The 25,628-nt window shown below is 34.7% G+C and overlaps 1 protein-coding gene across 4 annotated transcripts in view; it reads left to right on the top strand.

The window, feature by feature from the left end:
- The window catches only part of Itsn2 (intersectin 2), a 131,689-nt gene that overhangs the window by 21,354 nt on the left and 84,707 nt on the right, over nucleotides 1-25,628 (top strand). For all 4 annotated transcript variants that reach the window (XM_047523601.1, XM_047523600.1, XM_047523603.1 and 1 more), the window contains 7 exons: nucleotides 2,682-2,745; nucleotides 11,011-11,103; nucleotides 12,664-12,727; nucleotides 13,645-13,808; nucleotides 16,174-16,380; nucleotides 16,532-16,628; nucleotides 17,624-17,763. In XM_047523601.1, the coding sequence (XP_047379557.1) occupies nucleotides 2,715-2,745; nucleotides 11,011-11,103; nucleotides 12,664-12,727; nucleotides 13,645-13,808; nucleotides 16,174-16,380; nucleotides 16,532-16,628; nucleotides 17,624-17,763 (796 nt within the window). In that variant the 5' untranslated portion in view covers nucleotides 2,682-2,714. Of the gene's footprint in view, nucleotides 1-2,681; nucleotides 2,746-11,010; nucleotides 11,104-12,663; nucleotides 12,728-13,644; nucleotides 13,809-16,173; nucleotides 16,381-16,531; nucleotides 16,629-17,623; nucleotides 17,764-25,628 lie in introns of those variants that run through there.

Genomic DNA, 25,628 nt, shown 5'->3' on the forward strand with positions numbered 1-25,628 from the left:
TTTGAGGAAGTTGTAGTCATAATTTGGTTTATGAGACTTCCTTCTGTGTTAACTTTTTTAGCTGGTAACACCTCAGTTTACCCAGTCTTACAGATTCTTTAAAAAATTTTTCAGTTGTGAATGGATCTTTATTTATTTATTTATTTATATGCAGTGCGGAGGATCGCACTCAGTGCCCTACGCATGCCAGGCAAGCACTATACCACTGAACCACAACCCCAGCCCCAGTCTCACAAATTCTAATTCTGAGAGTTATCTCTGATTCCTTTTATTCCACAATCTCTCATATCTGAAGTCAGTGAATTCTGCTTATTTTGAACTCTTCACTGTTTCTCCAGTTCATCCCATCTCTCTGTTCTTGCTGCTTCTGTTCTATATCAAGTACCAGGTGTTGGTCTCAGCTCTTCTCTGATTGATCTCCCTGCTTTAGTCTTGTTCTTGTAAAACTCCTGCCAGCTACAAGTTCATGTCCAAGATTCTTAACCTTATGGTTATTCTCAGTTCTTACTCATCCCTTAAGGTTCAACATAGTACCTTCTTCAAGAGTTTCAGCTACCCAACAACAGTTTTGGCATTATTTTTCTGTTATCAGGTCCAATACCTAGAGTTTACCTTTGAGAAAGGAATGAAGAACACCAAACCCAAACATAGGTGAAGTTTTCTCCTACCCAGAAAGAGTAGACAGGTGAAGTTCAAGTGTGGTAACAGGTTTACAGCTCCGTTGCTGTAAAGCTTGCTATGTAAAGAAAGAATATACACTTTGAGAGGGAGGGTAGTATTATAGTAGCAATACGCAGAAGAGCTAGGAGTCAAAGGCAGTGTCATTCAAAGTCTCAGTGGAGGCTTACTCATCCCTATTGCCCTGTCCTGGCTTATCCTGATGTAAGTGGATGTAGCAGACTGTCAGTACCTAATTCCATTAACTATTCTTATGTCAGTTAACTCCTTTTGTTTAACCACACATGATCTGGTTAAAATGTAATCAGTGGCCTGAGCACAGTGGGGCATGCCTAAAATCCCAATTACTACTTGAGAGGCCGAGGCAGGAAGATCACAACTTTAAGGCCAACCTGAGCAACTTAGGCCCTGTGTCAGAATTAAAATAGAAAGGGCCCGGGATGTAGCTCAGTGGTGATTCAAGGGGTGATTCAAGGGCCCCTGGGTGATTCAATCCCCAGTACTGAAGGGCATGGGAAGATTAAATAGTTTGCCCTATTGGGAGAAAAGTTGCTGCTAGTTCTCATTGTAATACTTCCTGGCAGCAGCCAGCCAGTTTCACTGGTGACACCTTCTATCATCATGTGTACTACTTTATGCCTGCTTTGTTTAAAATGACCTTTTGCAAATATTTTTTCTTAGGCTTATAAAAATACTAATATTTAAATGATTTAGAGATATAAATGAAATGCCAAGTAGTCTTTTGATGTTGTAGTGTTTTCTTGTAATATGATCCTTTTGGATACTGTGGATGAGCTAAGGGACGCTTTACCACTGAACTACATCCACAGCCCTTTTTATTTTTATTTTGAGACAGGGTCTCTCTAAGTTGCTGAGGCTGACCTTGAACTTACGATTCTCCTGCCTCAGCCTCCCAAACAGCTGGAATTACAGGCATGACACACCTTGCCCAGTCCATGGTTTTAATTACCAAGCACATTACTATAAATTTGCTAGGCCTTCACTTTCCCTGACTAGTCCTACCCTGAAGATCCATGAGACAGTGTTGAATTTCAAATTTATTCACAGTTAAATCATGAAGTCATGTTTCAAAATGATATTGCATTCTCCCTTCCTAGATGTTTACAAATAGCAACCATTTATTGAATATACACTATATGTCAGGCAGTGTACTGGATTATATTTATTTTTTTAAAAATATCCCTGCAAAGTATTTTAAATAAATGAGAAATTGGAGACTTAAAAAAGGTTAAATAACTTTTCCATGGTCATAGCTAGGAAAATAGCAGAGCGAATTTGAACCCAGAGTTGTTAATTTCTAAAGGCCCTTCTCTTACTAGTGCAGAGTGCTTGCCTAGCACATTTAGTTATGTTTAAATAAACATAACATGTATTTTAATAATTATGTTTGTATGTTAAACTAGTTACTTTTAGACTCTTTTGAAGTGATGGGGTAAACACAGGGCCTCACTCATGCTAGGCAAGTATGGTATCACTGAGCTGTATCTCCAGTACCCTGATTTAGACTATTTTTTAAACTTGTAGAGCTTAAATAGCTGTGCTGCATTTATTTTGGATTTGTTTGTTTGTTTGTTCGGGATTCTTTTTTTTTTAAAAGAAGAGTGTTATAGGATTTCCATGTATTCTTACATAATTTCTCTGAGATAAATTCTTACCCAATTATAACAGCATTCCTCGCTTCTAAACTAATTTCTGTAAGTATGTTGGTTCATCAAAGGGTCTCTTTATGTAGTATTTTTCTGTTAAATATGTGACTGTTTCTTTAAATGGTTATGTATTTAAGGCAGTACCATTATCCAACAAAATCTCCCACCCTTCCCCAAATGTAAATTTCTGCCTGTTCAGCAGCAGCAGAAGCTCTGCATTGTTTCCCGTTGGAAGTGTGAACTGAAGGGGACAGACATTCCTACTGCTTATTGAATGCACTAAGCTGTGATCTGCCCTTGTTGTATTATTAATGGCACCATGTTTTTATGTTGCAGATGGATAAGAGCTAGCAAGAAAAATTCAGGACCATGATGGCTCAGTTTCCCACGGCTATGAATGGTAAGGAGCTTGTGCTTGTGGCAGGATGTGGAGGATGTGGGCTTTTCTTGTGGAGATTTAAAATATTTGTGTAGATAATTTTCCTTGACCTTAGAAATAGGAAATTGAAGTATTCGGTTGAAAATATTATTTTAGAATACTGCGTGTCTCCCATTAAGATATTATGCAGTATATTTCACATATCTGTATAAGCATGTTCTGCAGTATCATCTGGAATGTGTGCTTGTCATTGAACAGTTAAGAACAACTTGTCATTGAACAGTTAACAATACTGTGTTCTATGTATAAAACTAGAGGACAGAAGGCAGAATGCTGTTAGGTGAATATTAAGGATGTTTTTCATTAGCATATGATGATTGAAGACAGATGAAGTCAATAAAGATTCATTTAATAATATACATGTAAGATTAAGTTTTTCCTTTACAAAGCAATTTATATGCCTACATATATAATTGCTTAATATGAAACATTTTGAAAGAAAATGTTTAGGTAATTTCAGTAGTGAAAACTTTAAAAGCTTTCTGATTCTAATTATTATTCTTTTTCCAAATACAAATGAACTACCCTTAATTGTTATTAAGTTATTGTGTATATCATTTAGAATTGAGAAAATCTAGATGGTGAGTTATTACTTTTGTGGTAGATTTCATTAGCTAATTGTAGATAAATATAAGGTTATAGGGAGTAAAGTCAATAATTTTTTAACATTTAAATTGAAAACAATAATACTAAAGAACATTTTTTAAAAGGAGGGAAGAATCACCATTCCGCCATCTTCACAAAGCAATTCTATTTTGATGTTACCACTTAGTGTAAGGGTATTGTGATTTTCTTTTTCCCCTTTTCAGAACTGTATTTAAGAATTTATGTGAAAAAAGTCTTTCATAAGCCCTTGTTATTTTGGATTATCTGTCACCCATACTTGAACTTAATTGTAATAAATTATGTACAGATGCATTCTTAAAACTTCTTTTTAGAAAAAGGATTAATGTAAGCATTGCTCTCATTGTGGAAATGGTGTGGAATTATGGAGATTGGTGCCATATATGATTTTTTAATATTGAATAATTATTTTTTTTTCCATAGTGAGTGATGTATGTAAGTTTAAAATTAAAGCAGTAATTGTAGTAACATGCTCTACCTGAGTTTGAGAATTTCCATGCTTGGTATGAAAGATTTTGCATTAAACAGTTTAGTTATAAGCTTCAACTTCAGGTTTACAACAAAAAGAACATTAAAAAAAAGGAGTACAGGCCCAGTATTTAGTTCATCATTCTATTTCTTTCATTCCGTAAATATTTATATATCCGCTTTATAGTCCATTGTATTATACATAAAAGAATAACATTGGAAGCAATTGGGTATTCAATAACAAAAGAATGCTTATGAGAATAGTGGTCAAATGTTAGACAGTTTATTAAGAAGTAATAAGGAATAAAGATAGTAGGGTTTTTTTTTTTTTTAACTTGTGAAGAATTAATAGCAAACAGATTGGTACTTTCCTACTAAGCTTATAAAGTAGGTGAAGATTGGAGATAACCTGTATAAATCTAATTTAAGTGCAGTTCAGGGTTTAAGATCTTATTGAAAGCAGCATTCATGTGTAGTACAAAGGCCTCAAAAGTAGTGAGTCAATCCTTAGATACAGTTTGTTCCATTTTCTGATGCTCAGTGCTGTTGGGACTTGTCTGTAAAGTGTGCCTCGACCCAGTTGTTTATCTTAATGTTTCTGACATAGTCCTCCAGTTTTTCTATGAATATACTTTATTATGCTGAGATTAACCAGATCCTTTTTAATTTCTTTGGGTTACTACAGAACTGTTATTGTACTAGCAACAAGCTGCATAAGTCTGTTTCAGTTTCAATTCAAATTAATAAAAATTGAATAAAATATTCCATCTGTATTTCAAGTGCTTAAAACCCATGTGGCTAATGGCTATCATGTTGGACAGTGCAGATATAAAATATTTATTGCATCTCAGAAAGTTCTCTTGAACAGGTATTCTTAGTCTTTTTGATACTTCACTTCCTGTCTCCTTAACAGATTTAAAAAAGACCAGAGCATCATAGTGTTATCACTTATGACCCTACTACTGGTGTATTTTAAGGTATCTTTAATCATGGTAGGTTTGCTTTCTGCTAAGGTATCTTTAATCATGGTAGGTTTGCTTTCTGCTTTTCACAAATTTGATGAAATTTCAAATTCAGAGAGCATGATAGATGAGCTTTCAGATACATGTTGCTTCCAGTAGATATTGTAGTGTGAGGTGGCTTATTTCAGCTTAAAATTATGGAGTGTGGAAGACTGATTAAGTGAGGAAGAAGTTCTGAAACCTATTATAGTAGCTGAATCCAAATTCTGGAAGAGGGGAGGAGGGAGCGGGGAATAGGAACAGCCAGTGGCTTTAGGAAGAAAACCATACCATTATATTTTTAGAGCTTTATATTCCTTTAGAGCTCAATCTTTTCAACCGTGTAGTTAAGAAATTGCTGTGAGTGAATCTGTACAATCAAATAGAGTACTGTACTGCATTTGTAAGTTTTTTTTTTTTCCCAGTACAGGGGATTGAACCTAGGGGGTACTCTACCACTGAGCTACATCTGCAGCCTTTTAATTTTTTATTCAGAACAGGGTCTTGCCACATTGTTGAGACTGGCCTCAAAATTGTGATTCTTCTGCCTCAGCCTCCTGAGTAGCTGGGGATTACAGGTGTGCGCCACCACAGACGGCACAAACCAGACTTTATTCTTCAAGTCCCTACAACCATTTAGACTAGTATTCCACTGTATTTTAGAGATTTAAGTTAGTGCTAGGTCAACACGTATCATTTGACTGTTATTTTAAACTAGAGAAAAATAACCTGTGCAAGCTACTTCTTTTCTTTTTTTTATGAGCACATTTTTTTTAACATATTTATTTTTATGTGGTGCTAAGGATCGAACCCAGTGCCTCACACGGTGAAGCAAGCACTCTACCACTGCGTTTCATCCCCAGCCCCCATGCAGGCTATTTCTGATATTTAGCTTTTATAACATGTAGGTAGGATGTAGCATGTTTGAATTAAGTGCATTCAGAATTATGTTAGAATACTGCTGTTTTACTACCTGGCCATGTGTATTTTTTTTTTATATGTATACAAGTAAAAACAGGCATGACCCTACTTTCTGCATAGAATTTAGCATACAGCGGCTATTAGAAAATGTGGGTGTTTCCTTCTGCATTGATCATAAGAATGTTTAACAGAACCTATAGGTGAGAAGAGAACAAGCAACAGAAATCTTTATGAAAATACCACATTCTCAATTTAGAGATGAGTTGGGGGACATGGATAGAATTTCAGTGCATTTCTAACATGATTATCAGATAAAGTGAAGGGTTTTTAGGCTTTTAAAGGAAATATTGGACATCAGCCCCCGAACTTATGTGATTCTGCCTTTCTGTATGGCTTACAAATGTAGACAGATTTGGAATTTTTTTTTTTTTTACTTGAGTTGAAAAATAAACTTGGCTCTTTAAAAGGATCTGATAGTGATATATTCTAAATAAGAAAGAGTTGGATTAACTATTTTTAAATTGGCTTTAAATTACATGTGTCTCCAAGTTTTGTTATTTCTGTGTTTCATTTCTGGAAAATTCTTGGTGCACTGATATCTTTTATGTTTTAATAAGGCTATTTGTTTTGAAGTGTTCAAATTTGAAGATTATTCATCTCTGTACCCCATAAATGTTTGTCAAATGAGTGAATATGAAGGAGTCAAGATAACTGGTTAGAGTCATGAAGAATTAAGCTGTAAGCATTAACAGATAGATTGAGTTGGCCATGTGAAGACAGGTAGCCAAGTAAAGGAGAACATAGTGGTACACGAGAAGTTGTCATAATGCAATGAGAATCTGTGCCGCTGTCCTGATGCAGCAGACTGTTATCTTAGGGCAGCGGTAGTCAGTCACTGCCTGGGGATATACGCACATGTATATCTGGACAGCTCAATCCTTCCTAACCAGCCTCTCCAGACTTAAAATAGTCCTAAGGTTTCTGACTAAAAAGCCTGTCAGTATTTTCTGGCAAGAATACCTTACCAGAAGGAGAAGAGTCTGAAAAAGAGTTGAATATTGTGACTTCTCCCTCCTTTGTCTTTTGGTGCTGAGGATTAGACCCAGGGCCTCATGCATGAAAGCACACACTGTACCATTGAGCTATACCCCCAGCCCTGACTTCTCTTTAATTATATTATTCCTTGGGATGGAGTTGAGTAAAGAAACTTAACTTATTGGGCTGGGGTTGTAGCTCAGTGGTAGAGCACTTACCTCACATGTGTGAGGCACTGGGTTCGATCCTCAGCACCACATATAAATAAGTAAAGGTATTTTGTACATCTAAAACTAAAATTAAAACTAACTTATTCTCCATGTGGCAGGCATATATTATTTATGTGTTTGGTTTTTAAATTTGTGGTGGGGGCATGCTCACTATGTTGTCCAGGCCTTGAACTCCTGGGTTCAAGTCATCCTCCTTTCTAGCCTCCCAAATAACTATGACTATGGGCACACACCACTGCACCTGACTTGTTTCAGTTTAATTTAAGTTGGGCTTATTGGGGAATTATTTACATTTTTAACTACACAGTTTGATGAGTTTTGACATGTGTCATTCTATAAATCTGGAAATAGAACATTTCCATCACTCAGAATGTCCTCTCATACCCCTTTACCCTATACTTAGCCACTGGTAACCACTAATCAGATTTCTGTTCCTGTAATTTTGCCTCTCCTAGAATATCATATAAGTTGATTGCACAGTATGTAGCTTTTTATACTTTTGTGATTCATCCATAATGTTACATGCATTTTCCCTCTTTACTGCTAAGTAGTATTCCGTTGCATAAATGTGTCCCACAATTTGTTTATCTATTCATCTGCAAAATTTAGATTATTTTCAGAATGTAGTGATTGTGACTAAATCTGCTGTAGCCATCAGATAACAGTTTTTATGTTTAAATAGTTCTTCATTTCTCATGGGTATTTACCCATGGTTGTTAATACTCAAGAGTGTATTGTATGACAGATATGTATCTAACAATATGAAATTGCCAGATTTCATTTTTTCAAAGTGAACTGTCTTCATTTGCTTCCCCACCATCTATATATAAGAATTTCAGTTGCTTAGAGCACTTGGTATTGTTAAGTGTTTTGTAAAATTTTAGACATTTTAATAGGTATGTAGAGATATCTTTTAGTGGTTTTAATTTGCATTTCCTTGGTGATCAGTGATACTGAGCATCTCCTCACATACTTATTTGCTATCTGTGCATCTGTTATGTGTCTATCTGAAGTTTTGGCCTGTTTTTGGTATTGAGTCTAATAGTTATTTCTATATGCATAATACACATCCTTTATAAATTTTTTAAAGTATTTTCTCCCACTTTGTAATTTGTGTTTTCATTTTCTTTATTGAGATTTCAGTCTTGCTGTATTGCCTAGGCTGGTCTCTGAACTCAAGGTCTCAAGTGGTCCTCCCACCTCAGCCTCCCAAGTAGTTGGGACTTGAGGTGTGTACCACTGCAACTGACTGTTTTTGTTTTTTAAAAATATTTTTTAGTTGTCAATGGACCTTTATTTATATTTATTTACATGTGGTGCTGAGAATCAAACCCAGTACCTCACACATACTAGGCAAGTGCTCTACCATGAGCCACAATCCCAGCCCAGCAGTGTTTTTAAGAGAATAGAAGGTTTAGATTTTGTTACAGTGCAGTTTATCAAAACATTTTAGTAGTTTGTGTCTTTTTTTTAATCCTAAAAAGTTATTGCATAATCCACAGTCACATAGATTCTTGTTTTCTTGGAGAAATTTTATGGTTTAGCTCTTATATTTAGTTCTGTGGTCCATTTAGAGTTAGTTTTTTTTTTTTTTTTAAGTCTATTTAAAAACCAACAAGAAAAGTGTCAATAGTTTGAAGCACCCAGCACTGATAGCCTGAGAGAGGGACCAGAGGCTCAGTGTAATCATTTTGCCAAGAGTCAAGAGGAAGAAATGCCTAATGCAGTGAGACATCTCCCAACCCCAAACACATACACATAGGCAGAAATCAAGTCTGGCACGCATTGGTGTCCTCTCCATCAGAAATCAGTTTGATGGAAATCAGTTTGATTTCCATCTAAATCAAAGAATGGGCCCTTACTGTGTCTTTGTATGTGACTCAGCAATTCAGTTAGCAGTTGAAAAGTTTTTGATTTGTGGACCCAGACAGGGTATCTCTAATCTGTCAGTCCCTAATTTCCAAGTGACCAAACCAAATAGCTTCACCTTTGGCAGTAGCCCAAGAATCTAAATTCTGCCACTGTACAGAATGACTATGTCTCCTTTCACTTCAGCATAGGTAACTCCAAGGCTGAACAGCCACCGCAGTCCAGTGAACACCAGTGTCTTTCAGCTTCTCTGAATTGAGGGCTTCATTGCTCCATTATTAGCCTTTCTGGAATAAAAGTGGAGTGAGAATAAGATTTTCCCTCAGAGGGGTAGCTGCCACTTACTTATGTAAAGCCAAGATGCTGTTGGGGACATATTGTTGCGTGTTCTTGAATGTGACATTTCCATTTAATAATCTAGGGTTTTCATATCCTTCCTACCTTATTAGTTGTGGAATTCAAGATGATCCACTCTAATATGGGTCTTTTAAGCTAGGGAGTCACTAGCCCTCCATGGGTCAAACATTGAGACCACAAAGTGTGCCTCCAGGTGGAAGCTGCTTCCCTTTGCTAGACGCTTCAGTTAGCAGAGTCATCAGTCATTTATCATCAGTGTCTGGATGCCAGTTTTGTAGGTTTGCCACACCACTTCTCTGCTAGTAGGAGTTTTTAGTTAAGCTACTAGTAGTATACCAATGTTAACTTCTTTGTTTTGACAAATGTACTTGGCTTTGTAAATTGTTAACATAATAGAAATTGGTTAAAGTATATAGGTACCCTGTACAATCTTTGTCAACTTTTCTCTAAGTCTAAAGTTATTTCAAATTAAAAGCCTATATTAAAAGTACTGTGTGGCTCTCCAGCATTTCAGGGTAAAGGTCAGACTCTTGAGGATGATGTTTAAGACTTTTTACAGGCTGGGGGTATAGCTAAGAGGTAGAATACATGCCTGACACGCCCTAGGCCCTGGATTTGATTTCTAGCCCTGCAAAAAATTAAATAAAGCCTTTTATAGTTAAGTACAGTTTACCTAATTGTCATTTTTTCATTCACATGGTACTCTAGCTAGTAGTATCCTTGGTGTACTTAGAGCACTGCGCACATGCCTGGACTTCTTGTGCCCTTTTTTGCGAGTGAAGTGCTCTTATGCCATTTGTTCACATAGCACAATTCAAGCCACGTTTCAAGGCTCTACCTCAGTCTTTTAAAAATTATCATTATTTTTAATAGTATTTTATTTTTTATTCAGAATGTTTTTAAAAATTATTTTAATGAGAAAATTCATTGTGTACCCATCTTAACCTAAGACACCCAATTTTCAAACATTATTGTATCTCCACATACATACGTATATAATAGAAGCATACTTGTATAAGTAATAATAAAGAATTTGAAAATAATGAAGCATAATAATCCAGTGAAATTTTATCTGCCTCAGTCTTAACCTTTCCTATTATCTCACACCTAATGCTTCTAACTTAGAATTAGCATGGCTTTTCCTTTTTTGTCAGGGGCAGGGGAGTACTGCAATTGGACTCAGGGCCACTCAACCACTGATCACTGAGCTACATCCCCAGCCCCATTTTGGATTTTATTTAGAGGCAGGGTCTCACTGAGTTGCTTACCCTCTTGGCATTGCTGAGGCTAGGCTGGCTTTGAACTCTTGATCCTCCCACCTCAGCCTCCTGAGCCACTGGGCAGCATGGCTTTTCTTACTCGTGCTTCTGCTTCGGTTTCTTCTTCACAGGTTAACACTTTAAGTGGTGGTAGTTCTTTTCTAAGTATGCATTCCTTAAGAATAGGGATAATATTTTAGTCATTTTTTTCGACAGTATTTAGCTTATTCTAGTGAGTGGTATGCAGTAATTGTTCAACAGATTTGAATCAAGCGAATGAGTGAAAGCCTTAGGGCCATGCTACTCGTGGTGGGTGGAGCTCTACTTGTGTCACTCACAGGTTAAATGTGGTCTTTAAATGGACACTTATGAGTCATGGTGCCTTTTAGAATCAAGCATTGTCACGTACATACTATTTTGAGCACTCCCACTTACACACTTTGTCTTTCACATATGTTGTAGGAGGACCCAACATGTGGGCTATTACTTCTGAAGAACGTACTAAGCATGACAAACAGTTTGATAACCTCAAGCCTTCAGGAGGTTACATAACAGGTGTGTTTATAATTGTGTGTATAATTTGTTTTTATTTATAAATTATGCTCTTTTTATGAACTTATAAAATCAGAATTCTAGAATTAAAAAAAATACCAACTTATTTTTCTTAAAACTATCTTGATTCATTGCTTTAGATTTGGCATATAGAAGTTTTTATTTTTCTTGAATCTTAATAGTCAAGAATTTCTGCTTAATTTTCACACCTTAATATTATATCTAAAAGTTTTCAGTTTATTTCTTAGATCCCTTTCCTGGAAGATAATCTAGAATTTATTTTTATGGAATGTGTTTTATAATATTAGTTTTTTATCTTTGAGGCTGTGCCAACCATTGATTGTTGATGCCAGCCCTCGTTTTGTAGAAAGACCATCAGAGCCAGGGAGACTAATTTAGGTGTGTGTTTCAAATTGTTTTCTAAAAATGAAACTTTATTTTTGTTCCAAAGTAGTGGACTGCTTTATCTACAGTAATAGTCATGATAACAACAAATATACTTGTTCTTGAATTTGACTAATGCCAGATTTTGTGATAAATGTCATCTGTTGTTTTACTTCACAACAGCCCTGTGAGGTAGCTACTATTGTTGTCTATACTTACAGATGGTAAAACCAAGAATTAGAGATGTTATGGAACTTGCCTAATGTTATAAAGATGGCTAGTGTTGATCTGCACTTTGAAACCTTTTAGCATGATTTTGGAATCCATCCTCTTAACCATTATAGTTTGTTATTTATATTCCTCCTATAACAACTCCTTTACCTAGTCTCAGGATTTGATTGTTTGACTTACAAGTCAATATTATGGCCTGTTATTGTTCATGGGTACTGACTGATTACACAAGATTCCAGAGTCAGAGACCAAAGACTTTGTTACTAATAGCACATCTAGCAACATGAACATAAGCATGAGCATGACCATGTTTCTTTTGGATTATTTTGTTCCCTAAGTCCTTTGAGGATAATGCAGAGCACTCAGAAAGATGCTGACATGTGGTAGTTTTGTTGCAGAATAGAAGCACTGAACTTAGGGAACCCATCATCTTGTAGCAAGAAGTAAAGCAAATTTGTTTTTCATCTCAGTGGAAGACATTATTTCATTCCTCAAGATTGCTCACTTACAGACAGGATTCTGAGAAGTGACCTAGGCAGGGAGGAATTAGGATTTTGCATTCTTGTCACATACAACAGGACACACAGGTATATGTGGAAACCAGGGAGGATTATCTCTCCTAACACAATGTAAACTCCTTTAGGAGATAGTGTTTTTAACTATACATTTTGTCAAATGGAAATATCCCTAATTGTGGAAAATCTAAGAAATAATGTAATCTTACATTACTGATTGATATGTAATGTAACTTCAGTTGTGACTTATGTTCTAAAACATATCCTATTAAAATAATATAAATAATTTCATATTTGTATTTCTATTTCATTTAGCTTATTATGGAATTAAAATTTTAATAAACCAAAAATATATGTCCATTGTTATTATTCAGAGGAATTGGAATAATTTATTTACTAATGGCTGCTTGGTTTTTGTTTTTATTGTCTTCAGGTGATCAAGCCCGCACTTTTTTCTTACAATCAGGTTTGCCGGCTCCCATTTTAGCTGAAATATGGTAATTTTTTTTGTTTTATTAATAAATGTACTCATATTTCTGATGGACTGTTGTTTTTTAGACTATAGTGTTAACATTAAATTTTTTATATGTACCCAATTATTGTTAAGAATATTTTTCAATTTTATTGAACAAATGATTAAAAATAAGTTTTTCCCTGATAGGACAAATTTCTAATTTTATTAGAATTTCTAAGGAAAAAAGATGTACATCCATCATCATCAAGAAATGTTTCTTGGACTGGAGTTATGGCTCAGTGGTAGAGTGCTTCCCTAGCATGTGTGAAGCACTGGGTTCAGTTCTCAGCACCACCTATAAATAAATAAAATAAAAGTCCATCAACAACCAAAAAAATTTTTTTTAAAAAAAGAAATATTTCTTTAATTTGGCAGAATCTCAAACTTTTATTTTGTGGTGGTTTCATTTATTTTGTCATCTATAAACTCAAAAGTAGCCTTTCCTTCCCCTTTTAAAAAATTTATTCTCTGGAATATCTGGGGTTATGTTTTCTAGTGTATTTATAAATAGCAAGCAGTACCCTATCTTCCTTTCCTCTTGGAATATTCCTATACCAAATAGAATGCCAGGCACTTAGCATGCATTTGATAAAGAGTTGAACAAATACATTTTAAATGATTCTATTCTTGAATCATTTCTATCTGTGGGAATTCATCCTATAGGTCTATAGATTCTATATAGATAGGTAGTATTTTATTGGATGATATATCTGGTCAGAATTTCTTAATGTGTAGGTTTTATCTTTTTGTTATTCATATAGATTTTTATTTTTAATTAAGTGATGATCTACATGTAAATGCTAACTCCTGGTTTTTATTTTGTTAACTTTACCAGTAATCTTGGTTTTCTCATCATCACCCTTGCCACATACCAAACTACCCACCTCATACTTCTTTTAGGGCCTTATCAGACCTGAACAAGGACGGGAAGATGGATCAGCAAGAGTTCTCCATAGCTATGAAACTCATCAAGCTAAAGCTTCAAGGCCAACAGTTGCCCATGGTTCTCCCTCCCATTATGAAACAACCCCCTATGTTCTCTCCATTAATTTCTGCTCGTTTTGGTATGTATTTATTAATTAAATTGCCTGTATTTGATAGTTTACTTTGATTACTAGAATAATACTTGGGTATAAGAAAAGGATTTTTTAGCACAAAATGACAATCCCCAAACTTCCAAGTTAATTTTCATGTCTAAGATAAGAAATATTAAATTCTAGCTGTCATATTCAGAACAGTTCTGGTTTATGCCTTTTGTCCTGATATCTGGTCTAGTCAGTATCCCCTTTCATAACTCCTAGTTAGATAATAATTGTATGTCTACCTTAGTTATAGCTGATTCCAAATACTTCTTGGTTTCCTCTATGAGCTCATCCAAGTAGAAAGTACGTTGGTGATTACCAGAGCTGTAGAGGGGAGGAGAAGGGATGAAGATGAGAAAATATTCAGTGAGTATAAAATTATAGTTCCAGAGAAGAAATAAATTCTGGTGTTCTGTTGCACAATAGAGTGACTATAGTTAACAATATTGTATTATATATTTCAAAATAACAGAAGAGAGGACTTGGAATGTTTTCAGCACAAAGAAATGGTATATATGCTACATACCCTGATTTGATCATCACACAATGTATTCATGTATCAGAACATTATATTGTACCTCATAAATATGTAAAATTATTATGTGTCACTCAAACACCAAATAAAACCAAAAAAATTAAACAATTTTAGACCCACTTGAAAGGTTTTTATTGGGAAAGTAATTTCAGATTACACATAAATAGAAATTTCTTTAAGTTAAATGTTAATTAGCATTCATGTGTTGGGTCCTATCTATAATCCCAGTGACTCAGAAGCCTGAGGCAGGAGGATTATAAGTTTGAGGCCAACCAGCCTCAGGAGCTTATTGAAACCCCATCTCAAAATAAAAGATAAAAAAGGACTGAGAATGTAGCTCAGTAGTAGAGTACCTCTGGGTTCAATCCCCAGTTCAATAAATAAAGGAATAAATAAATATTCATTAGCCAGTTGAATTGAGGGCCAAAACTTGTACTTTTTGCCAACCAGTTCACATATTCATCAAAGATAACCAGCTAATATGTTTCCTATTAATTTAAAAAAATTTTTTTAGTTGTAGATGGACATAATACCTTTATTTTATTTATTTTTATGTGGTGCTTGAGGATTGAACCCAGTTCATCATGTGCTAGGCAATTGTGCTATCACTGAGCTACAACCCCAGCCCTGTTTCCTATTAATTTTGATTATCCAGTTTCTTATTATATTTAGGAAGCACTCATTTTGAATGAAACATTTAATTAGCTATCTCTGTTTTATGTAAACTGAAAAATATTCTGCTATATTTTAATCAGTCAACTCTTTGCCCCAAGATGTATATTTTGCCTTTTAAAAATGTATGTATGCTGGGCATGTAGGCATATACCTATAATCCCAGCAACTTGGAAGACTGAGGTGAGAGGATCATGATATAGTTAACTTTGTCTTTCCTTCACTCTAGATGTTAAGTCTTAAAATACCTGATTCTTTCACAATTACACTGAGCATTAGATATAAATACCAAATCACTGTGTGACCATATTCATTTCTTGGACTTAGTATTCTTCAGTTACTAAACAAATGTCTTCAAACCTTGCTCCTTTAAAAGACTTTTCCTTGAATTTATAAATACATTGCTCATAAGAAAAATAAATATGTGGCTTGCTTTCTTGCAAATAATGCATATGCATAAATGGATCTCCTAAAGTATTTACTAACCAGAACCTTTTTGTTTGAGGAGTGTGTGTGTGTGTTAGTCAAGTAACTTGGCACTTGACTTACATAAAGTTAGTTTTCCAGGGCTGGGGAGATAGCTCAGTTGGTAGAGTGCTTGTCTTGTAAGCACAAGGCCCTGAGTTCAATCCCCAGCACCCAAAAAAAAAAAAAAAAAAAAAAGTTAGTTTTCCTTATGTAAAAAAACCAAAAAACAACAACAACAAAAAAAAAACCACATTTGATGAGGTAAAGAGGTCTCTCTCTAAGGGTACTAATATTTAATTGGAAAAGTCTGCTTAGGTTTAATCACAATGAGAGAAGAGAATCTTAGCTGATTAGTAGGCATTTTCTTAGTTCATATAGATCAGTATATTAAATTTAAAAGCAGTAGTTTACCTTTCTCACTTTTGGTTCAAGACTGCTTTAGAGAATCTTTTTTTTAAGGTGATCGAAATGAGCACAAGAGCCTCATACATGCTAGGCAAGTGCTCTACCAACTGAGCTATATCCCTAGCCTTGCTTTATTGAATTTTTAAAGGATAGTTTGCCCATGGTGCTTCTGTTCACCATACTGTAAACTTAATGTTTGGCATGTGCTTTATAGTTGACTATAAACTGGAAACTGGAACTGGAAAATATGTTCTCTTTTGTCTTTAGGGATGGGAAGCATGCCCAATTTGTCCATTCCTCAGCCATTGCCGCCTGTTGCACCTATAACAACACCCTTGTCCTCTGCAACTTCAGGGACCAGTCTTCCTCCCTTAATGATGCCTGCCCCCCTAGTGCCTTCTGTTAGTACATCATCATTACCAAACGGAACTGCTAGTCTCATTCAACCATTATCCATTCCTTATTCTTCTTCAAGTAAGTGTCTAATGAGTCAGTGTTTCATACAAAGAGAAACTGTTCCATTTGTGTTCATATAGACACAAATTTCCTTCTTTGCCAGACTGCTTAGTGGGAAAGTAACACCTTTTTTTTTTTTTTTTTTTTTTTTTTTTTTTTTTTTTTTTAGCATTGCCTCATACATCATCTTACAGTCTGATGATGGGAGGATTTGGTGGTGCTAGTATACAGAAGGCCCAGTCGCTGATTGATTTAGGATCCAGTAGGTATGAATACTTAACACTTAAACAACTTTCTTTGCTTTCAGTAAGGAGTATTTAATAAGCTCTGAGCTTATCTAGGTTTTACTTTGTAATAGCCAAATATAAGTACTGAAAGTAAATCTTCTACTTATGACTCACATAAAGTAAGTTTTTTTATTTTCAGAATTATTAAATGTGGTGTTTTACTTTTGGAAAAAAGTGTTTTATGTAAACTAAAAATTATTCTATATCAGTCATCTTTTTGCCCCAAGCTGTGTACTTTGCCTTTTAAAAAAATGTACGTATGCTGGGCATGTAGGTGCATACCTGTAATCCCACGAACTTGGAAGACTGAAGTGGGAGGGTCATGAGTTCATGGCCAGCCTGGGCAACATTATTTCAAAACAAAACAAAAATATATGCTTCTCAAAAATGTCTCATAATCACTGTACATTGTTAATTTCTTTCTTGAGTAACTTCTGCTGATTGGACGTCTTTTAAATTTCAGAAATCAAAAAAGCATCACTTCTCTTAGAGGTCACTGTTAAGCTCTTCAAAGCTGTATGAATTGACCCAGAAGAAAAACATTCCAGTCACAGTTTAACACTCACTGATTTTGTGACCTTAGTTTTTCTTAATATTACTGAACCATAGTTTATTCATCTAAAAGATGGGGACAATAAAAACTTTTAAGTTTGTTGGGAAGATTAGAAATGACATTTTTAAAGGCTGTAATAAGACTAAGCACAAAGTGGCTTGTTGATATGTGATAGTCCCTTGGAGTTCTATACATTGTATGGTACTTCCTTTACTAAGAATAATGATAATTGCTTAAATTTAAGTTTTTTTAAAATAGCAGATGTAAAAGCAATTGTCATTATATTATATATATCATTGTCATTATATTATATATCACTTGTCATTATATTATATAAGGTTTGATTCTTAATGTCTATCTTATAAATTTTAACTATAAGTATTTTATTTAGTAACAAAATTTTAAATAAATTTTGTTATAGCTCGACATCCTCAACTGCTTCACTCTCAGGGAACTCGCCCAAGACTGGGACCTCAGAGTGGGCAGTTCCTCAGCCTTCAAGATTAAAATACCGGCAAAAATTTAATAGTCTTGATAAAAGTATGAGTGGCTATCTCTCAGGTAAGCTATATGCAGTGCCATAAGAGATAAGAATTAAATTATTATTTTAGATTGCTTAATTATTATTAAATTATTTTATATAGACTTCTTTGAAAAACTGTGTTTTAGTTAGCTTTTTGGCTGCTGTGACTAAATGACCTGACAAGCACAACTATAGAGGAAAAGTTTATTTGAGGGCTCATGGTTTCAGAGGTCTTAGTTCATAGAAGGCTAGCTCCATTCCTTGGGGCTCGAGGTGAGGCTGAACATGATGGTAGGAGAGGATGGCAGAGGGAAGCAACTCACATCACAGTGATCAGAAGTAGAGAGATACTCCACTCTCCAGATACAAAGTATATACCCACAGCCAAGCCCCAATTCCCACCTCCTCTAGCCACACCCTACCGCTTCAATTAATCCCATCAAGGATTAGTTCACTGATTGGGTTAAGACTCTTAAAACCCAATCATTTCTCCTCTGAACTTTCCTGCATTGTCTCACATGTGATCTTTTGGGGACACCTCACATCCAAACCATAACAGACTGTTATTTGATGTTGTACTTTGTAGGTCAATTAAAGTTTTAATATCCCCAAAGTTTAGAAGACATTTAACAAATACAAATATTATTAGTTGTACAGAATTCAGAGATGGAGTCAACTTGATTGCTTCTTGAAAGTTCTTACAATCAAGTTGAACACACCAGTAGAGACCAAACCTTTTGAAAAAGCCCTGTCTCTCAATTATATCAACCTCATCCTCAAAACATTATTTCAAAGTGCATAAGGCAATAATGCAAAGTGCATTATTTCCAGTGCATAAAGGAACCCCAAATCACAAGGGGCAGTGTGTGTAATTTAGCCTTTGCTCACTTTCCCTATTGGGTCTTTCCTCTGCTTACACTTATCAAACCCCAGATGATCATTGATCACCACTCTTTGGTGCTCTAACCCAAATGTGCCTATAAGACTTGGTCTTAGATCCTTGTAAAACATTTGAGTCTAGGTTAGAACATTATCCAAACTTTACTAAGTGGGGATAGTGAAGGGGATATACACAGAGGCTAATAAGCAAGTAGAGTTCCCAATTTCTGACTTTTTCACTCCTTCTTCACTTAGAAATTATGATGTAGGGCTGGGGATATAGCTCAGAGGCCCTGGGTTCAATCACCACCACTGCAAAAGAAAAAAAAAAGGATGTAGGATAGAGTAAAATAAGTATTTAAAAATATAGAGCTTTAAAATGTTAGGGAATATGGAACAAGAGAAATTAATACTGAAGGGATAAGTTAAAAGAGAGAGGGTTAGGATTTAGACAGAGATTGAAGATGAGGGCATTTGAGGGTGACAGAGAAGAAGTCCTAAGTAAAAAATACATGGACCAAGCCAACACTACAGAACTTAAAGAAGTACTCCACACAGAAGACATAAAAAAGAAACCCCAGGGCTGGAGTTGTAGCTGAGTGGCAGAGTGCTTGCCTAGCACATATGAGGCACTGGGTTCAAGTCTCAGCACTGCATATAAATAAATAAAATAAAGGTCCATTGCCAACTAAAAGACAAATTAAAAAATAAAAACAACCCAGAGCTCACAAATGAACACACCTCATTTGAAGAGTAACTAACTAAATGAGAAACAGGACCAATTAAACATGATAAATCAAAATGGAAGGAATTAATAAACATCTCAGTAATAACATGGAATGTAAATGGTCTGTATTCTCCAATGAAAAGACATAGGCTGGCAAACTGAATTAAAAAACAAGATCCAACTATATGTTGTTTACAAGAGATGCACCTTATAGGCAAAGAAAGCCACAAGCTGACAATGAAAGGGTGGAAATTGGTAAACTATGTGAATGGAGTCCCAAAACAAGCAGGAGTGGCTAGTCTTATATCTAACAAAGCAGACTTCAAACCATAATTAATCAGAAGAGACAAAGATCACTCATACTGGTAAAGGGAAAATTTCAACAAGAAGATACAGTAATAAATATTCATGCCTCAACTGTGGGTGCAACTAATTACATAAGAGACTCTTACCAAATCGAAGCTTCAGATAGACCCCAGTGCAATAATTCTGTTGATTTCAGCACACCTCTCTCACCATTAGATAGGTCATCCAGATATAAACTTGGTAAAGACTCTTTGGATTATGAAAAATATTATAAATCAAATGGACTTAACAGACACTTACAGAATATTTCATCCAACAACAGCTGAATGAATACACTTTCTTCTCAGCAGCTCACGGAGCCTTCTCCAAAATAGACCATATTTTAGGCCACAAAGCAACTCTTAACAAATACAAAAAAAAAGATGTAATTCCTTGCATCTTATCAGATCATAATAGAATGAAATTAGAAATCAACATGACAAAACCCTACAGAAAATAGGTAAAAACATGGAGATTGAACAATACTCTTTTGAAAGGGTGATAGAAGGAATTAAGGGATAAATTTAAAAATTTTTAGACTCAAATGAGAATAGTGACAAAACGTATCAGAACCTCTCGGGTACTATAAAGGCAGTTCTAAGAGGAAAACTTGTAGCTATGAGTGCCTACATAAGAAAATTAGAAAGATCCCAAATAAACAACCTAATGATGCATCTCAAGACCTTTGAAAAAGAACAAACCAATTCCAAAACCAGTAGAAGGAAATGATTAAGATCAAAGCCAAAATCAATGAACTTGAAAATAAAGAAAACAATACAAAGGATCAGTGAAATAGAGTTGGTTCTTTGAAAAGATAAACAAGATTAATAAACCCTTAGCTAAACTAACCAAAAGAAAAGGAGAAAACACAAATTAATAAAATTAGAGATGAAAAAGGAGAAATCACCACAGATATCACGGAAATCCAGCAAATCATTAGAAACTGTTTTGAAAACTTATATTCCAAAGAACTGGAAAAACTAGTAGAAATGAATACATTTCTAGACATATACAATCTGCCAGAACTGAAGAGGACATAGAAAACTTAAACAGACCAATAACTTGTATTGAGATAAAAGCAGTAATAAAAAGTTTTTCAAAAAAGAAAATCTCAGGACTAGATGGAATCTCAGCTGAATTCTATCAAACCCTTAAAGAAGAACTAATGCTAATACTCTTCAAATTATTCCATGAAATAGAAAGGGAGGGAACACTTCCAAATTCATTCTGTGAAGCTAGTATCACACTCCTACCCAAATCAGATAAGGACCCATCAAGGAAAGAAAACTATAGACCAATATCCCTGATGAACTTAGATGTAAAAATAACTTAATTAAATATTAACAAATTGTGTTCAACAATATATTAAGAAGATTGTGCACCACAGCCAAGTTAGTTTTATTCCAGAAATGCAAGGAAGATTTAATATATACAAATCAATAAATATAATTAATCACATAAATAGAAGTAAGGACAAAAACCACTTAGTAATCTCAATAGGTGCAGAGAAGGCAAAACTCAGCACCCATTTATAATAAAAACACTGAAGAAACAAGGGATAGAAGGCAACTACCTCAACATCATAAAGACTATCTATGAAAAATTCAAAGCCAACCTCATAGTAAGTGGGGAAAAACTGAAAGCATTTCCTTTAAAGTCTTGGACAAGACAAAGATGTCCACTCTCACTGCTTCTATTTAATACAGTTCTAGAAATTCTAACCAGAGCAGTTAGGCAAGAGAAGGAAATAAAAGGGATAAAAATAGGAAAGAAAGAAAACAAATTATCACTGTTTTTGATGATATGATCCTATGCCTAGAAGATCTAAAAAGTTCCAACAAATGACTGCTTAGAGGGCTGGAACTGTAAATCAGTGGTAGAGCACTTGCCTGGCATGTGCGAGGCACTAGGTTCAATTCTCAGCATCACATAAAAATAAATAAAATAAAGTTATCATGTCCATCTACAACAAAAAATACTTAAAAAAAAAAACTTGCTTAGAGCTAATAAACTAATTTGGCAAGATAGCTAGTTATGAAATCAAGAAAGAAAAATCAATAGATTTTCTGTGTACCAACAATGAATTTGCTAAGAAAGAAATCAGGAAAAAAATTACATTCACATAGCCTTAAAAAAAAAAGAATACTTAGGAATAAATCTAACCAAGGAGATGAAATACCTCTATAAAGACATTCTTCACAGAAGTAGACAAAAACAGCCCTGAAATTTATTGGGAAGAATAAAAGACCTGGAATAGCCAACCAAAGCATTTCTAAGCCATAAAAGTAATGTTGGAGGTATCACAATATCTGCCTTCAAATTATGCTACAGAGCTGTAGTAACAAAAATTGCATGGTATAAAAACAGAAACATAGACCATTGGTACAGAGTGGATCAGATAAGTCTTCTGATCCTTGACAAAGGTGCCAAAAACATACATTGGAGAAAAAACAGCCTTTTAACAAGTGGTGTTGGGAATACTGGTTATCCATATGTAGAAAAATGAGACAAGACCCTTATCTTTCACCATGCGCAAAAATTAACTCAAAACAGATCAAAGACCTTGGGATTAGACCAGAAATTATACAACTCCTAGAAGAAAACATAAGGTCAGTACTCCTATATATAGGCACAGGCAACAACTTTCTCAATAGGATCCCGAAAGCTCAGGAAATAATGCCAGCAGGTAATAAATGGGATGGCATCAAATTAAAAGGCTACTGCACAGCAAAGGAAATAATTAGGAATGTGAAGAGAGAACCTACAGAATGGGAGAAAATCTTTGCTAGCTACTCTTTGGACAGGATTAATATCTAGAATCTATAAAGAACTCAAAAAACTTGACACCAAAAAAATCAAATAACCCAGTTAATAAATGGGTAAATTAATTAAACAGACACTTCTCAAAAGTAGAAACACAAATGCCCAACAAATATATGAAAAAATATTTAACATCATTAACAATTACTGAAATGACAATCAAAACTACACTGGATTTCATCTCATGCCAGTCAGAATGGCAGTCATCAAGAATACAAATAATAAAAGCTGGAAAGAGTGTAGAGAAAAAGGAACACTTTTAAACTGTTGGGATTTTAAATGAGTACCACCGTTACGGAAATGAGTTAATAAAAAAACTATGCATGAGACCACCATGTGACCCAGACATAATACTCCTTGGAATTTATCCTGAAGAATTAAAGTCATCATATTACAGTGATACATGCATACCCATATTTATAGCAGCACAATTCACAATAGCCAAACTATGGAACCAGACTCTGTCTATCAGTGGATGAATGGATAAGAAAAATGTGGCATATATATACAATAGGGTTTATTCAGCCATAAAGAAAAAGGAAATGATGTCTTTTGCAGGAAAATGGATGGAACTAGAGATGATTATGTTAAGTGAAATAAGCCAAACTCAGAAAGTTAAGCATTGTGTTTTCTCTCATATGTGAAAGTAGAGAGAAAAAAGGAAAAGAAGGGTGGGAGTAGGCAGGGATCTCATGAAAATCAAAGGGAGATCAGTAGAGGAAAGTGACCAATGGATGGGAGGTGGGGAGGGAGGAGGAAAGTGCTGGGGATTGGTAGTGGCCAAATTATATCATTATATTGTATGTACGTAAGAATACGTAAGAGATCTCATCATTATGTGCAACTATAACGCACCAATAGAAAATGGGGGGGAAGTACACGGCATGTTTAGAGAATGAAAAATAATCCTATGAAATAGGAGCATAGGGTCTGTAGTTCTGCAGTAGGATAAGGGTGCAATAAGACTTGGAATTGATTGAACAAACAAAAATATACAGTGTTTTCATTAAAGATACCTACCTGCATTAATAAAAACATTTTTTCTCCCAAGGGAATTAAACCCACAAAGTTTAGGATAGTGAGACTGTTTTATTTTTATACTTCATAACTTACATATTATACTATGAGTTTTTACTATGCCTTTTTTTTTAAACATAAATAAACTTTTCTACTTTTTAATCAAATGATATAAAACAAGGTATACTGTATTTTTCTTTTCCTGTCCTGCGGAAGGACCCAGGAGCGCTCTACCAGAGTTAAATCCCCAGCCCTTTTTATTTTTCATTTTGAGACAGAGTCTTGTTAAGTTGCCCAGGCTGACCTTTGTGATCTTCCTGCCTCAGCCTCCGAGTAGCTGGGATTATAGGTGTGCGCTGCCATGCCCAGTTATACTGTATTTTTTAGTTACACTTTTTAAAAAGATATTTTAATGTCTCTGAAATGGGACTGTTTGTTGCCTTAAGTGGTGTTTTAATGCACCATGTTATAATTTTAGTGACTATTTTTTCTTAGTATATACATAAAGTAATGGAATGTTAGATTGTATGAGATAATGATATTGAAACTTGAAATAAATGACATGATTCCCATTCTTTGAAAAAAATGAATTTCTTTGGACCGTACATTTTTGCATTAAAAGAGTCTTTTTTCAACTTCATAAGAGTGTATGTGTCTTTTTTAAAAAATATTTTTATTAGTTGTTTATGGGCCTTTTGAAATTTATTTTTATGTGGTGCTGAGAATTGAACCCAGTGCTTCACACATGCTAGGCAAGCACTGTACCTGTACCACAGAGCCACAACCCTAGTCCTGTCTCTTTTTTAACTAAAAATTTCTCTGGTGACCTTTTTTTTTTTTTTTTTTTTTTTCTATTGTGAAGTAATTCCTTAATACTTACCTTTATTTTTTCTTTCTAAATATTCTTACTGGCTTTTTGGCTTTCGGTGTACACGATCGAATCAACATTTCTTTAAAAAATGTCTGTCAAATTATTGTTACCCTATTGTGTAACCTCAGTTTCAAGGTTCTAATTTTCAGATTATTTTAACTGGATTCTGGAGTCTTTTCTAATTTGAAAAGGATTTGAAAGGCTAAAATGCCTTTGCTCATTCTTGCTTCTACTTTGATTTACTAATAATGTTCATCTGTCCTACTCATCATCCATCCTTTTGTCCAGTTCAAATAAGGACAGGCTTACCTCCTTGTAACCTCAGTATTTTTTATTGAAGTCACTGGATTATTTAATAATTTACAGATTCCTAGACTCTATCTCAGTTCTACTAAATTAAAATTTGTAATTGAACTTACAAACCTGCATTTTAACAAACTCTTCTGTTAATTATTAGATGTAACCTCTTTAGAGAACTTAACATTTGTATATCCACTGAAACTTTGTTTACTATTTGTCAAATATGAAATAAAATCACTCAGTAAGTCATTTATTCAGTAAATTATTAAATTTTCATTGTATGAAGCTACCAAAAAAAGTGTATGTGTTCATATGGGCTTTTCTTAGTAATGTACTCTGGTGATCTGTGGCCCTTTATATTATTCAGACTTTGCTTGCACTCACATGTATATATTTTTTAAACCTTTTACATTCCTTCTGTCTCATGTCTGTCTGCTCTGTTGCCTAATGTTAGGGGATTTTCTTTCAATCCTCTTTGTCCAAATATTATTGAACCTTTTTTCAAGTTTGAAATAGTCTTCTATTTCTATTAGAAGAATCCTCTTCTTAACACAAAGACCTCCTTAACTCTCATTTCGTATGTGAAATTTAGAGAATAATTAGTAGAGTCAATCTATGAGCTATCTCCAGAGTTTTTCCTTATGTGATTGCTTGTAAATAACCAGATTAAAAATAGAGTGGAATAGGTTTAAAAGTTACTTAATATAAACAATCAGCTGCAAATTATAATACATAGTAACTTTGATTAGCAAATCCTGTGTGTTCAAAGCTCAGTGAACCAACGGGGTTAGCTCTGTTTATGCTGGTTTTGTAGTGGGAACTGTTCCTAAGGAAGAGTTATTTAAACTCTTGATGTGTGCAGAGTTGTGTTGGATAGGCCTTGATTCAGGCTGCACCCAGAGTGGGGACCAACTGTTTTGGTGCTCATGGCTCAGTCACCTGGA

This window comes from Sciurus carolinensis, chromosome 13 (genome assembly GCF_902686445.1).
Source record: "Sciurus carolinensis chromosome 13, mSciCar1.2, whole genome shotgun sequence".
NCBI classification, from domain to species: domain Eukaryota; kingdom Metazoa; phylum Chordata; class Mammalia; order Rodentia; family Sciuridae; genus Sciurus; species Sciurus carolinensis.